At 48.4% G+C, this 14,457-nt stretch overlaps 1 protein-coding gene across 1 annotated transcript in view; it reads left to right on the forward strand.

The window, feature by feature from the left end:
• The window catches only part of GRID1 (glutamate ionotropic receptor delta type subunit 1), a 685,250-nt gene that overhangs the window by 635,853 nt on the left and 34,940 nt on the right, over positions 1 to 14,457 (forward strand). Inside the window, exon 13 of the mRNA XM_045783660.2 lies at positions 9,197 to 9,392. Coding sequence (XP_045639616.2) covers positions 9,197 to 9,392 — 196 coding nt within the window. The remainder of the gene's footprint in view (positions 1 to 9,196; positions 9,393 to 14,457) is intronic.

Below are 14,457 nucleotides of genomic sequence, written 5' to 3' on the forward strand. Positions count from 1 at the left end.
GGAGGCAGGAGGCCATTAGGGAGATGGTCTCAGTATCCACATGGTGAAGGTGATGAGAAGCAGTCTGCTTCTGGAGCTTTCTGGATGGTAGGAGAGGGCAAATATGCTGAGACAGTATGTGAGATGTACGAGGAAGAGAGGAATCAGCAGTGATTCCAAGGCTTTTGTCCACAGCATCTCAAAAAATAGAGGAGTGTTTGTCTGAGATGGACAAAGGAGAGGAAGAACAGGTTTGGTGGTGGGTTCTGGGGCTCATAATTCAAGAGCTTGGGTTTGACTGTGTTCTGTCTAGGGACTTACTAGCCATCCAAATAGAGATGTCAGGGGTGGGCAATTGCCTAGTGTTGATGGGGTGGGTTAGGACTGGGGCGGTCCATTGGAGGCATCAGTGTATAGATGTATTTACAGCCAGTTGATTTGACTGGATCATGGTGAAAGGGATGTCACCGGACAAGAGAGGGAATCTGTGGCCTGAGCCTGGAACACCCCAAGATTCAGAGTCTGGGAGGAGAAAAAGTAGAAAGGAGAGGGATAAGGAAGCCCCTGCAAGGTGAGAGAACTAAGAAAGAGTGACATCCCAGAAGCCAAGTGAGGGAAGGCCTTCAAGAAGGACAGAGTGCTCAAGTTTGTCAAATTCAACTGGTTGGGGCAGAGTGTGGAGTGGGAATCAGCCACCATATTTGGGAGATCATTAATGACTTTGACAAAAACTGCTTCAGTTCAGTGTGGGGATGAAAACTTAGTCAAGGTAGGGTCATGAGAAATGGGGATGGAAGAACTGGAGGGTGGTTGGAGAAGAGTGTGATCTCAAAGAATGAGGGTTTTTTTTTTTTTCCAAGATAGACTATGTATGTGTTTTCACGCTGATGGAAATGATCCGTAGAGAGAAGAAATTTCATGATGTAGGAGACAGAGGTGACAACTGGAAGAGCAATGTTCTGAGAAGGCAGGGAAGTCTGGACTCCAGGAGACGGAGTAAGACATCAGTAGGAGCCATGGCAGCCCACCATCTAAAAAAGTAGTGCCAGCAGGTATTCAACGGTTTTAGGAAAGGAAGTTCTTTATAGAGAAGCAAAGTTCTCTACTAATTGCTTCTACTCTCCTAAGAAATGGGAAGCAGGGTCACTATCTGAGAGTCGTTGAAGAGAGTGGAAGGATGAATCGAGGAGGGGAGTTTGGAAGTGTGCCAGGCAGCATGAGGGTCCCCCTGAAGTTCGTGGTTGTGATTCTAAAGGTAGACCCATCACCATGCTGGTCTCCAGCCTGGATTTTCCCCCCACCATATTCAGCTATAAACACAGAGTTGTTTTAAACTAGAGTTGATTCTTTCAGAAAACACAAAGTGAGCACCTACAGTCTGTCAGACCCTATGTGGAGTGACAGGGATCCAGACATGGACAGAGTCCAGCCCTGAGGGAGCTCACTGGGGAGTTGGGGAGACAGACGTGTCAATGGACACATGAATTGCAAGGGGGTAGATGTTAGAATAGGCTATACTGGGAACACAGAGACAGGGCCTGGACCCCGGGGAATGGGAGGATCCGCTCTTCCTACTGGAGACGTCAGCTGAAGTGATCCTGGAGGATGGGCAGGTTTTAGTCCTGTGCGGAAGGCAGGACACAGCATGGTGGACAGATACTGAGCCTGAGTGAAGGCTGGGAGGCCTGAGAGCTGAGTAACCCAAGAAGAGACTGGAGAAGATGGATCTGGAATGCAGGAGGCTTCAAGACTGAGCTTCCATTGCCAAGGGTACTAGATGTTGCTGGTTTTGACTTAGTGGAGGATGTGACCGTTCAGCCTCTGACACATGCCAGGGCCTCGGCTTGGGACCTGGCCCAGCATCATCTGACCTGGCCCCCTCCCTCGCCCTGTTCCTGAGCCCTGCTCACTTCCAGGGTCTAGGCTGAGTTTGGCAATCAGAAATAGATGATCGCATAGGCTCACCTTTCAGAAACTTCGGCCACCAGGGCACCAGGCCTGGGCTCAGTCCAGGCAGAACATGTACCAGTAAGGGAAACTCCAGCCTACCTGGGAGAGGGAGTCTCAGTCCTAAGGCCCTGGATGCCCAGGATGGCTCAAGCCCTTCTGGACTAGGCTGGACATTTTCGTCTTGTTCTGGGGCCTGAAGATTGAACTATCGCAGCCCCTCGGAGTCCACTCCTCCCAGCCTGCAGGGCAGGTGTTTGATGGGGTGGGAGAGGAGCCTATCTCCTCCCGTGGATCGTGGCTGCACTGAGCAGCTGGCAGGGGGGGTGGACATGGAGAACACGGAGACCACAGAGCTAGGATCCCAAGGCCCGGAGCTGTCACTTGGGCAGCAGAAGGATTTTCAATTTTTAAGGATTTGTGTTGTGTTTACAATGTAATTAAAAAATGCAAATTTTACAGAAACACATTTGTAAAAAGTGGAAGTCTCACAAGTGTTCAGTGCTTATTTCCCCTGTTTTTGTTCCTATATTTATTTACATTTAATAGTGGTAATTTTTTACTAGAATGCAAATATACTGTATACAAATACAGTTTTTTTCATGGGAGTTTATTTTAGGCATCTTTTTATTTCCATAGCATTCCAAAAAATGGAATATAGAGGGAAAACAACATAGGGGGGCGTGGGGGAGGGAGGTGAGTGCAACTCCATACATGCCTGCCCTCTGTGGCTGGCCGCCGCAGGGCTCGCATTTCAAGAAGGGCTTTGTGGCCTCCTGTATCTGACAGGGATGTGTCTTCTTGTCATGGGCATGCCTCCCTCATCCTGCTGGGTTACTAATTGTCCCCAGAAGGTTTTAACCTGACAGTTTTCCCGGGCTAGGATTCACACCTGCAGCCACTCTCATGACCAGCTGGCTACAGAGGAGTGCGTGTAGTACCCCGTGACGCCCACCCTCAGGCTTCCCCAGCGGGCCCTGGGATGTGTTCGGGGGGCTGTCCCAGGGAAGGGGAGGCTGACACACATGGAGCCTGCCTGCCTGTGCTCCTTGGAAGGCACGGTGTCTCTAGGTGTCAGCCCCGCCTGCAAGGGCGTCCTCCCAGCGCTGGAGAAGCACATGCCCTCAGCGTCAAGTTCAGTGGCACCCCCCCTCCCCCCCCACACTTGATCTGACCACTTCCTCGATTATTCTCTATCATCCTCACTCTGCTTTCTTCATCTTCATAGCACTTTTGATCACTGGGTATGTGACATCAGAGGTCTGCCCGCTTCGCCCCCACAGGCCACATTAGCAGCCTGCAGGTGAAGACTGTTGTTCTTTCCTGAAACATTTTCGAAGTGTTCTAAAAAAACAAAAGCGCAAAAACCAGGGGTATGCGACAGAGTGGTAGGTGGCCCTTATTGCCCACGTCTGTACACTTTCTCCCTTTCCAGAAAGCTTGCTGACCCCGGCATTCCGTGATTTTTTGTGTTTTTGTTGCTGTCGTTCATATGTTTGTCTCTGTCTCCCCACCTCCACCACGTCAATGCCACGAGAGCGGGAACTTTGTGTTGTTCCCCCTACATCCCCAGAGCAGTGCTTGACACGAGCAAACACTTAGCAAATGTGTGTTGGGATGAACGAATGAAAGAATGAAGACACCCGTGGAGCCTTTCCGAGCCCTTCTTGGAGTGTCTTAGCGTCCACCTGAGGTCCTAGCCACCTTGAAGAACCCAGGTCTGGGGGAGGAGAGAATGGGAAATGTGGCGAAGCCCCAGGTAGGGGAACACTGCATTCAAGAAGAATCAGAGAGACTAGAGGCACAATGGGGAGCCCTGGGGAAGAAACCGAGGAGGGCAGGGACATGGACAGGGAGCTTAGAGCACTGATGCCCGAAGGTCCCCTAAGCAGCCTATGGAAAGCCAGCCAGGCAATCCCAAGTGACTCGCGCAGCATCATCTCCTGGAAGGGGAGCGCTAGAAAAGAGAGGCTGTCGGGATCCTGGTCCAGGCATCTGTAGTTCAGACAGCTTCGGATTATGAGGATGGGCACCCCTACCCTGCCATGCCTTTTGGGTCACTCCACTACTTTCTCTTCTTTTAAAGGAACAGCAATAGGGCTTTGGATTTAGATTTATCAGGCCCATGATTATGGCAACCCCACCGTTGTTAAAATCTGTTTTACATATACTGTATATTGATTCTGCTCCTGTTACAAGTGTATTTATCTCTATTGCCAATGTAAATAGTTTTGTAACATGCAGAGATGTATTTATAAATGCTGTATTATTGATTTTTCTCATGCTGCAAACACATTTATCTCTTTGTTAATGAAAATGTATCTAGGAAATAGTAAGATTGATTTATGGAGAAAGGTATGGGGAGGGAGGGAGGCGGTGCCGAGCTGGGTAGGCTGTCCTTGGCCAAAGCCAAAGGAGACATCGTGGGACTTCCAAGATGCATGTTTAATTGGAGAAAACTGCTCTCAAAGGCAAAGGATGTTTGGGAAGTCCTTTTGCAAGGTGGTCTGATGTGTTCGTAGGAGTCAGCTATGCTTTCAGCTAGGGGAGACCCCCAAAATTAGTCATCCTGGCCAGGAGATAGAAGCATCTCCCCTTGGTCTCAAACCCAGTTTCAGTAGGACACAACAGAGTGAAAGATACTGGCTCAGAAGTACGCTTGGAGGAAAGGCCAAGCTTTGCCATCGGAGGATTTCAACACTAAATGTTGTCAAAAGATGAAAAAGCAAGGGGATAGACAGCAGACTACAGGGACACAGGGTAAGCTGCCAAGTGCATATTCTTGCAAAGTGACACTTCATTAGTGAATACAGACCCAGACAGGGCAGCCTAGGGAAGATGCTTTTAAGGACTTCCTTCCCTAATATAGACAATGGGTTTTTAAAAGCATTGTGTGGTGACAGATGGTAACTCCACTTGCGGTGAGCATAGCCTAATGTATAGACTTGTTGAATCACTATGTCCTACACCTGCAACTAATGTAACCGGTGTGTCAGCTGTACTTCAGTAAAAATAAATACATAAAGACATCCTTCCCTGGAAGCTTCCACCACCCAGGCACTCACTACTTTCCCAGGAAAACCTCTGCCAGGCAGTTACCATCACGGTTCACAAAAACGAGGGTCCCTGTGGCCTGCCAATAGCATGTTGGTGTCTCCATGCTCATTCTGGGTTCAGACTTCCTCAGGTTGTCACTTCCGGCATCCTGGGTACCTAAAACGTGTATTGTTCACGGGACGACCCATTGTGTGCTGATGAAGAGGGATTTGCATGTACCTTGGTAACAATATGGAAACAAGAAGCAGGATCCTTACTGGGGAGGCAGTTGGGCAGATGCCAAGACAGGCTTCAATCTCATGAAGCCTAGAAAAGTCTAGAGAAGCTGCCTGTCCTTTGTTGCTTCTATCCAAGCGTGACCACCACCGCCCCATCACTGATGACTCCTTTATACTGTTCTCTGCTTTGACCATTTGAACTACTTATTGACAGCCTAATAGGAGGGCTAGCATTTTTAAACACTGCCTGTGTGCTGGGCATATGTCTGTGATCTTTAATCTTCACCACACCTGTGAGAAAGGTCTGAGTTAAGAAAACTAAGGCCTCGGTCAGTGATTCTGAAACGTGTGCTCATCACGATCCGCTGGAGGGCTGTGAAAACAGATTGCTGAGTGCCCCCCAAAGTTTCTGATTCAGTAGTTCTGGGGTGGGCCCCACAATCTACATTTCTTTGAGGTCCCGGGTGATACTGATGCCGTGACTCTGAGGACCGTACTTTGAGAACTACTGGTCTACCTCAAACAGCTTAAGTATTCACAGGCAGGATTCACACCCACGTCTGTATGATTCCAAAACCTATGTCATTTAGCTGATATGAATTGCCCCATGGTGTGTGTCCCAGATGGACCACCAGTGCTTTCTCAGGTAATATCTTGTCTTGCTGGAACCACTTAACCCTTGCTTCTCCATCCAGCTACCTCCACCCATCTTTCATGGCTCTGCTTAACATTTCCTCTTCTACAAAGCCTTTCCTTAGCTCTGGCCAAAGCCAGCTGCTCCTCCCCCATGCTTCCAGAATCCCCCAGGCAGAGTTCTATTTCAGTTTGCTCCCATTGTTTAGTTACTGTTGGTTTACTTCTCTGACCATTCTCCCAGCCCTCACTATGAACCCCACGAGGATGCCTGCCATTCATTCCTTGCTCTCTGTGCCACTGTGCCTTACCAAGTATTTACTCAGTAGCTGTCGATGAAACAACTAACTGGTTGAATGACTTTAGCCAGGGGCAGCATGCATGACTGGGGTTTATAGCGATACCCCCTGTGATGGACAGATCTGCATTTCTCTGTGATGGGGGTGCATGGACACTTTCTAGCAGTTGTTGCTGAAGAGACTAATTTGAGAAACATGCTAAATTAAGTGTGCTGGTGCTGCCTTCTCCAAGCTAAGCATCTCTGGCTGGTTCGGATGGGTGTCCTACCTGATGTGCACATCTGTCTTCCCCTGACTGCCAGTGTTGGCTTGGAGCCTGGCTGGCTGGCTGCTGCTCGTCTCCTTTATTGCTCCCCCTGTATCCCTTGCAAAACTGTAGACTGATGAGAGAGTAGGTGCCCCAAGGAGATGATGGCTTTGACGTATGAATAGCTGGGTCCTTCTGCCTAAACCTCCACATCCTTTGGTAGTGTTAGCTACTCTGAAATAGGGTGGCAATACCTACTGTGTGCTGGGCGTGTTAGTGAGCTTGGAAACTCCTTGAAAGAGGATGTCTCAAATGTGTGCATTTGAGATGGGAGAGATCCCTCTGCAGTGACTCATGGCTTTGCGAGGTGATATATGGAGGCCGTGGGGCTGAGCCATGAGGCGGGCACAGCAAACGGAGGTGGTGTTTGGGGGCGGGAACAGTGAGGTCTACTGGGACAGAAGTGGACATGAAGCCGTAAATATTCGGGCTGCCTACTTGTCATCCAGAGATGATCCCTGAGCCTCTGGCCAGGGGCACAGTCATGAATAAACACTGAGAAGAGAGAGGAAATCTCCATTTCAAATGTGGGGATGGAGCAGTAGAGCTGAGCTCCTTGGCGGTTACACATTCATGCCATACTCATGGAAACTGCAGTAATTTAGAGCAGTTCAGTATTTAGACTCAACTGTGTAATTCATCCTGATGTTTCCCATTCATCAAAGCCTTGTGTTTGTTTGTATTACCATGAGAAAAATAAAAAACGTGGGAAAAAAAGATCCCCCCTCCTTTCATTACAAGCAAATTACGACAGAGTTACAACCCTTGGGGCCCTTCAAGCAAAGGAACATCTTGCTTCAATTAGATATAAATAATGAACAATAATTAGAAAGATTTCTTCATCGAATTTGTTATTTTTTGTTTCCTTTCATCTGTAATGTATTGAAACAAATACTGAGCTCTGTTTCTGGGCCATGTAGTAGGGCCTAAAGGAACTCCATGGAGTGTGTCTCCAAAGCAGGAGGAAGCCGCCATTGCTGGCTCCTCTGTGTGCATGCTGCGAAGACCGGTGTCAGCCCTGGGTCCAGTGCCACAGATGCAAAGAAGAGGCTGCCTTGGCTCCAACCCTCCAGCTTCTTACAGTCTACTGTGCAGAATAAATGCTACTAGTTACTGGCCACTGAGTTTGTGTCAGGCACTGCTTTACTAGCTAGACACACATCACCTCAGTTGTAATGGTAGCCCCCTGCCCCAGGCTCTGCTTCTCACCCTGTTTTAAGAGGTTTGGAAACTGAGGCGCAGAGAGTTTAGCTAACCTGCCAGTCCTGCGGGGTCAGTGATGGGGGAGCTGTGAGGTAAGCCAAGTGGTTGGACTCCAGAGATGCTGCTTCCTCTCGTTCTGGTATGCTGTGCCCTGAAATCACAGTGATATTATGCTGCCATAGAAACCATGCAAGGTGTAGAGATGGCACAGGGAGGAAAGGGATGGCGATGGCTTTGCACGGGCAAGGGAGGCACCTGCCTCTTCAGAGTGTTTGCAGAAGAATATCAGGTGGCGAAGTGAGATAAAGGGGTTCCAGGCAGAGGAAGCGCCATGGCCTGGTGCCATTGATGGGGACTGTGTGGGATTTCTCATTTCAGCATTGGCCATGGGGCGGAACAGGAGCAGCAGCTGGAGATGAGACCAGCAAGTGGAGGGGTATGTCGATCAGGTTGAGAAGATGGGATCTCCTCCTGGAAAGGGTGACTCAGGGAGAGGTGGGGATGATGATCCTGGTTGGTACAAAGAAGAACCGGAAGAGAAATAAAGAACGATCAAGTTGTAGCCTGCAGAGAGAGAGCCTGGCTCACCACTGAGCGTTTGAGGATTTTTGTTCTTTTGCCATTTGACTCTGTGTGCGACGTTCTGTCAGCATACTGAACCAGGCGGTGCTCACTTAAGGCGAGGGAGAGCTTTATGCCAAGTGGTCCTTCCTGGTCTGACTATTGCCCCTACCCCAAGGAAGCCTCTCCGTCTCCATCCCCAGCTCAGACATCTGCTGGGGAGCCTTCCACATGCACTCCCTCCTCCAACATGCATGTGGCCTGAGCTACCTGCTTCTCCTTCGTGTCCAACAAACCCCAGGCTCTCAGAAGTGCTTGGTTTTATCTTCATCATCTTTGAATAGTTGTCAATGCCTAAAATCAAGGCACTTCATATAAATACACAGATTTCTTTCTTTACTGGAAGACAGATTGAGAGGCGGCGCTCAAAATGCAACAATTGGGTGGAACTCTGTAAGAGCCACAAGCTTTTGAGGGGGATCTGCCTCTTCACGGGCACGACCTGAGTGCGTGTCTCTGCCCACACCAGTTCTCAATGGCAGGGACTAGTCATTGTCATCAGTCTTGCCAACATGTGTTTCCTTCCAGTGCTGTAGGCATTGGAGTTGGAGACCTTTAGTGTCCAGCCACCTATGGTACCCTGACTCATATACTGTGACGGTCTGTATGTGTCTGTGGTGAGACTGTAAGCTCCTTGAGGGCAGGAATGATATCTTATGCATCCATTTGTCCCTTGAGCTCAACACAAGACCTGGTTTTAGGTGTTCGGTAACCTTATTGAATTCATCTACACTGAGGAAACATACCTGTGATAGGATTAGGCCCTGGCAAGTCGTGCTCCGGGCCGAGGAACTGGAGCTATGGGGGTTATGAGTGACGAACGTGGATAGTGGGCCACAGCTGGGCTTGGTCCTCAGGAGAACCTTGCAGCCCGTTTACATCCCTGCAGTAGGCATCAGGTACCCATGCTTCATGCCTTTTTGCATTTTCAGGACATTTCAGGACCTCTCCAAACAAGTTGATATGTCTTACGGCACCGTCCGGGACTCTGCTGTGTATGAGTACTTCCGAGCCAAGGGCACCAACCCCCTGGAACAAGACAGCACTTTTGCTGAACTCTGGCGGACCATCAGCAAGAACGGAGGGGCCGACAACTGTGTGTCCAGTCCTTCGGAAGGCATCAGGAAGGTAGGCAGGAACTGGCCACCTGGCCATGTGTGTGCTGTGACCTGCTGTGGGCACCGTCATCTCCAAGGTAGGAAGGAGACACCTTCCCAGAGCGGGGTGATCCATCTTCAGCCAGTCGGATAGAAATTTCTCACAGGTCTGTGAGTGTCCATAGGAGATGCACACATTCTTTAGGTAAGATGCCCATTCGTGGCAACAGAAGCAGAGGGGCTGCTCATTCGGTATCTTCTAAGTTTCCAAGGGGTCAGTGAAGAGCAGGTGGATTAAGCCCGATTGATGGACCTCCCTCCTCATGGGCTCCTCGGATGGTGGCCCAGAGGGGCCTGCCCATCTCAAGTGAGAACACTCAGCCAAAGCGGAAGCAAGGAGCAGGTAAGAGGTGGAAGGACTGAGGGGACAAGGTTGAGGAGAGGATGGGCACACCGTGGGCAGCCAAGGGTTAGAAAGAGGAAGACCATACATGAGAGACGGAAGGCCCAGAGCAAGGGCTGGCCAGTTGACCTGGCATGTCTGTGGGACTGTGCTTCAGAAGAGAGATGTGCTGGGGGGATGGTGGTAAGGACAGAAAACCCAGGATGGAGTCTAAAGTGAGGGGACCCGAAGGAGCACAGGGTGAGAGGAAGCCAGGGCCAGAGAGGAGGAGGATGCAGAAAAGCCATCACATGCTTCAGCAGCGGGTTAGACTTTGCTCATTTATTTCGTTGACTTGCTCACAATGACCTGAATTAATCATCACTGTCCCATTATACAGATTAGGATCAGAGACATGGGGTCACACTCCTAGTTAGGCTCTGACGCCCGGGGTTCCGGGCTGTGTTTGGCACTTACCCACCGTGCGCTTGCAGAGCCCTTAAAGGAGAAGGAGGATGGTGGGACGAAGGCAGGTGTCATCTAAGGAAGCTACTGGTGGTGGTGTCCTGTCCAGCGAACCTTACCTGTGGTAGCTACTGTGCCTCAGGTCACCAGTGAATGGTGTGAGAAAGACGTGCTCCTGTGGCCAGGACTGCCGTCTCCGAGCAGACGGGCAGTCCAGCCTGCCTCCGCATCTCCTCCCTCCCCTTCCGTTCTCACAGAGCAATTAGCTCGGGTTGGCTTCTCCTTGTTGTTCAGCCACACTGAGCAGCAGAAAGCATCTGGGCTCTGAAGCCTGACACGCTTGGGTGTGAATCCCAGCTCCGCGCTCCCCAACTATGTAAATTTGAGCACGCCACTCTTCCTGTCTGGAACCTCTCAGAGTTGAGAGAGGTCCTTTGGGGGTCTCCTTAGAAACTTAAAATACTCAGAAATACATGTTATGGTTGATACCATAACCAAGTGATAATGAAAATAACAGAATACGGTATAAATGTGTTATTCCCGTGCTGACAAGATTTATTAAAATCCCTTTGTTTTTTAGTAAATTACAAAGGATGGCACTCTAACCTTGAGCTGCTAGGTCTTCTTTCATCCCTGACAGTGAATCTTTGTGGCTCTAGGTGACCTACCTCATTTGGAGATAATGAATACAAAGTTGACTTAAGGCTTTTTATGAACATAAGGTCTGGGCCAAATGGCTTTTGAGTTTCCGCTCTCTGCTTTCTTTGTCTCTCATAGAGAGCCAGTACTCCCACCCGCATAGGATTCTTGTGAAGATTCATTGCAATAGTGCTACAAAAAGTACTTCTAATAAAGGAAAAGATGGCTACTTTCGACTTTATTAAACTTCCGTTCATTGTAAGACAATTTCAAGAAAAAAAAAAGGCAAGTCACACACTGGGAGGGGATATTTACAATGCATCATAACCAAGATAGGATTACTATCAAGATTATAGGAAGAACTTTTATAAATCAATAAGAAAAATTCAAACAATTTAACAGAAAAATGGGCAAAAGACCTGCACAAGCCTTTCACAGAAGAGGCAGTGCATATGGCCAGGATATCATAGGAAGAGATATTCAAAATCGTTAGTGATCTAGGATATGCAAATCAAGACCATAAAGGTATATCATTTTACACCAATTAGACTGGCATAAAATGAGAGGTGGTGGAGAGGATGCGAGTAACAGGTGGTTAATTGCTGGTGGGAGTGTACCCAGTACAACCACTTTGGAAATGAGTACGCTATTCTCTTATAAAACGGAACATTCATGTACCCTATGACCCAGCGATGCCACTCCTGTATTTCTACCCAAAGGAAACTCCCGCATGCACTTCAGAAGTGAGAAAGGTCAGGGTAGTATTGCTTATAAAGTCAGAACCCTGGAAACAATCCAAATGAGCTTTAACAAGGTGAAAAAATACGACCCGCAATGGAATGAGCGGCCTACAGCTTCATGTAATAGCACGAATGAATCTTAGCAGAATAACACTGAATCAGAAAAAGCATTAAAGGCAATTTCATATGGGTCAACTAATAGAAAACAACATACAACTTCATACCCATTTAAAATGTATGAAACACGTGCATGCACACATCCAAAGAAAGGATGAAATACAAAATTCCCAATAGTGGTTAATACAGAGAGAGGCAGAGCAACAGGGAGGAGAGAAGCGAATGGTTGACTGTAAGTCAAGGTCAGTGTTAGCTTTAGATTCACAGGGTTTAAATTTTTTTTCCATTTCTCATTATAATAAATAACTAATGAGTTAATTAAAAAGAGGGCCATTCCTGGACAAGGGGATGGGTGTCCTGAACCCAGGGTTGTGATGAGTCCCAGTTTGTACACCTACATACTCTTCCAAATAAGTGAGTCCCGACCAAGCCAGGCAGCGTTTGGCTTCCACAGATGCCAGGCCCTTTTGTCCTTACGCGCTTGCATGTGCCTACCTAGTCTTGCTCCTGCTGTACCACAAGAGAACAGACACCACCACCGAGCCCTCTGGAGGGTGATAAATTTAGAGATGGGTCATCAGGGAAATAGCTCCTCATCATCCTACTTCCCCCTCCTTTATTGCTGGCACATTAGAAATCATTCACCTTCTGGTCTTAACTCATGATGAAAACAATGTAAAAAAAGAGAAGTGGTGGAAGATGCAAAGAAAGGATTCCTTAGAAATGCTATGGCTTCGTGGTACAGAACCTAATCTTTTTTCAGTACCTCGGATGTGTTACTTTTATGGCACCTTCGTTTTATAAACCCCAAGCCAGCTTTGGGGTCACAAATGTCCCTCTTGCATTTGGATCTCTAAGAAAAAAACCGACTGCCAGCACTAGACAAATGTTAAGGGTTTTATAACTAGTGTCATAAAAGTGAGTTTATGGTATTGTCAGAAAATGGAGTGTGCTGCATTTTTTACCGGAAGGAGAGCTCAGATTTACTCTCAGATCCTCTTCCTGTGCCTGCCTGCGGGGGTGGGGTGGGGGGGCCTCCTGCACCTAAATGCTTCACCAGTGCAGGCAGCTCTGCAGAAGTGAAGAGGGGGCGCCCCCAAGGGACGTTGCCGGAAACTTCTTTAGCAAGGGGAGGATGACCTCACTTCTCATTTCCAGTTACTCTTTGGTGACTCTGGCTCCATTTCTGGAGAGTGCCTGCTAGTGGAGCGATGTCTAATTGCTACTGGAGTCAGGGAGTTTGGTGTAGAGGGTAACCTCAGAGAGCTGCTATTATTTTTTCCTTGGGAGTGCTGCAGCTTTTAATGACTTGAAACCAATTTAGGTGGGAAATTGCTTAGCAAGAGGCGGTTACTTTTCCACAGTATCAGAACCAGAGAAAGGGATTATGTCATGCTTGCCCCACCCTTGTGACCCAGGCCTTCATGCTAGTGGCCCCTCAGACAAGGAAGGGGCAGCCCTTTCTGGGCCCTGGTGAGGAGAACAGGAAGGAATTCGTAAGGGGGGAGGGAGTTTTATTTATTTATTAAGAGCCCACAGCATACAGTTTTTACAACAGACCTGCCTGCCACCCAGTAAGTCTCAATAAATACTGGGTTGTCCCTGAATGAGTCATCTGTTTGCCGTCTGACTGAGCAGAGGCACATAAATCTGAGATGTTGTTGGTGCCATCAGTTGGCAGGTTACCCTCTATGGATTCCTTGATGGGAGGGGTAAGGGAAGTAACTCTGGGGTCCCTTTCAGGCTTGTCTCTTATTAGCCTTCTCTTATGAAAGAAACCCTGCTGGTCCTCACAAAGAGGAAAGAGGCTGCCTTCCTTGCTCTCAGCCACCTGCTCCTGTCAGCCCTGAGGAAAGAGTAGACAAAGTATTGGCAAACTACAGTCCATGGGCTAAATCTGGCCCACTGCCTGTTTTTGTAAATAAAGTTTTATTGGAACACAGACACATACTTTGATTTCCATGCTGTCTATGTTGTCTTTCCTACACTTCAGCAGAGTTCAATAGTTGTACCAGAGACCGTATCTACTCCCAAGCTTAAAATATATATGACATGGCCGTTAGAGAGCAGGTTTGAGGATCCCTGGTCTAGAGCAACGGGTGGGCCAGGGATACTGCTCCTAGGTCTATATCATCTAAAAGCACATACACTTATCCAGTTGCTCATTATCTGGCCCTGTATCACCCAGGTGTGCATAAGCACATCAGTAAGGAGCCCACCTCTAGTTCTACAGCATCTAACAACCCACAGGCACATTCGGTAACACGTTGCCTAGCTCTAGGCCACCCAGTTGCACATAGGCATATCTAGTGTATCATCTTAGCTCTACACCATCTCGTAGCTTACAGGCTCTGCCTACCCACTGTCCTTTCCTGTCCTTTCCAGACCTAACTCTGGTGGCCCAGGACTTCTCCCTCACTACACTTCATCTGGCCTGGCCTAGTCTCCCCCTGAAACCTGTTGAGCAGCCTCAGTGTTCCAGGCACTGTGCCAGATGATCTACCTATATTATTCTTTTCATCCTAAACAAAACTACTTCATTATCATTATCTACATCGTGTAGAAATGGGACCTGAGCCTCAGAGAAATGAAGCAGCTTGCTCAAGGTCACACGGACCTGAGTAAGCCATGGCATAGTCCAGGCCAAGCCTCGTTCCCACCTTGCCTCTTCCCATGGAGTAGCGTTCCCATTTCTATACCTCATTGTGCCTCTGCCCCTTGCATACCCTTTACCTGTGCTTTTATTTCCCTTC

This window comes from Ursus americanus, chromosome 6 (genome assembly GCF_024610735.1).
Source record: "Ursus americanus isolate L20-20 chromosome 6, mUrsAme1.1.p, whole genome shotgun sequence".
Lineage (NCBI taxonomy): Eukaryota > Metazoa > Chordata > Mammalia > Carnivora > Ursidae > Ursus > Ursus americanus.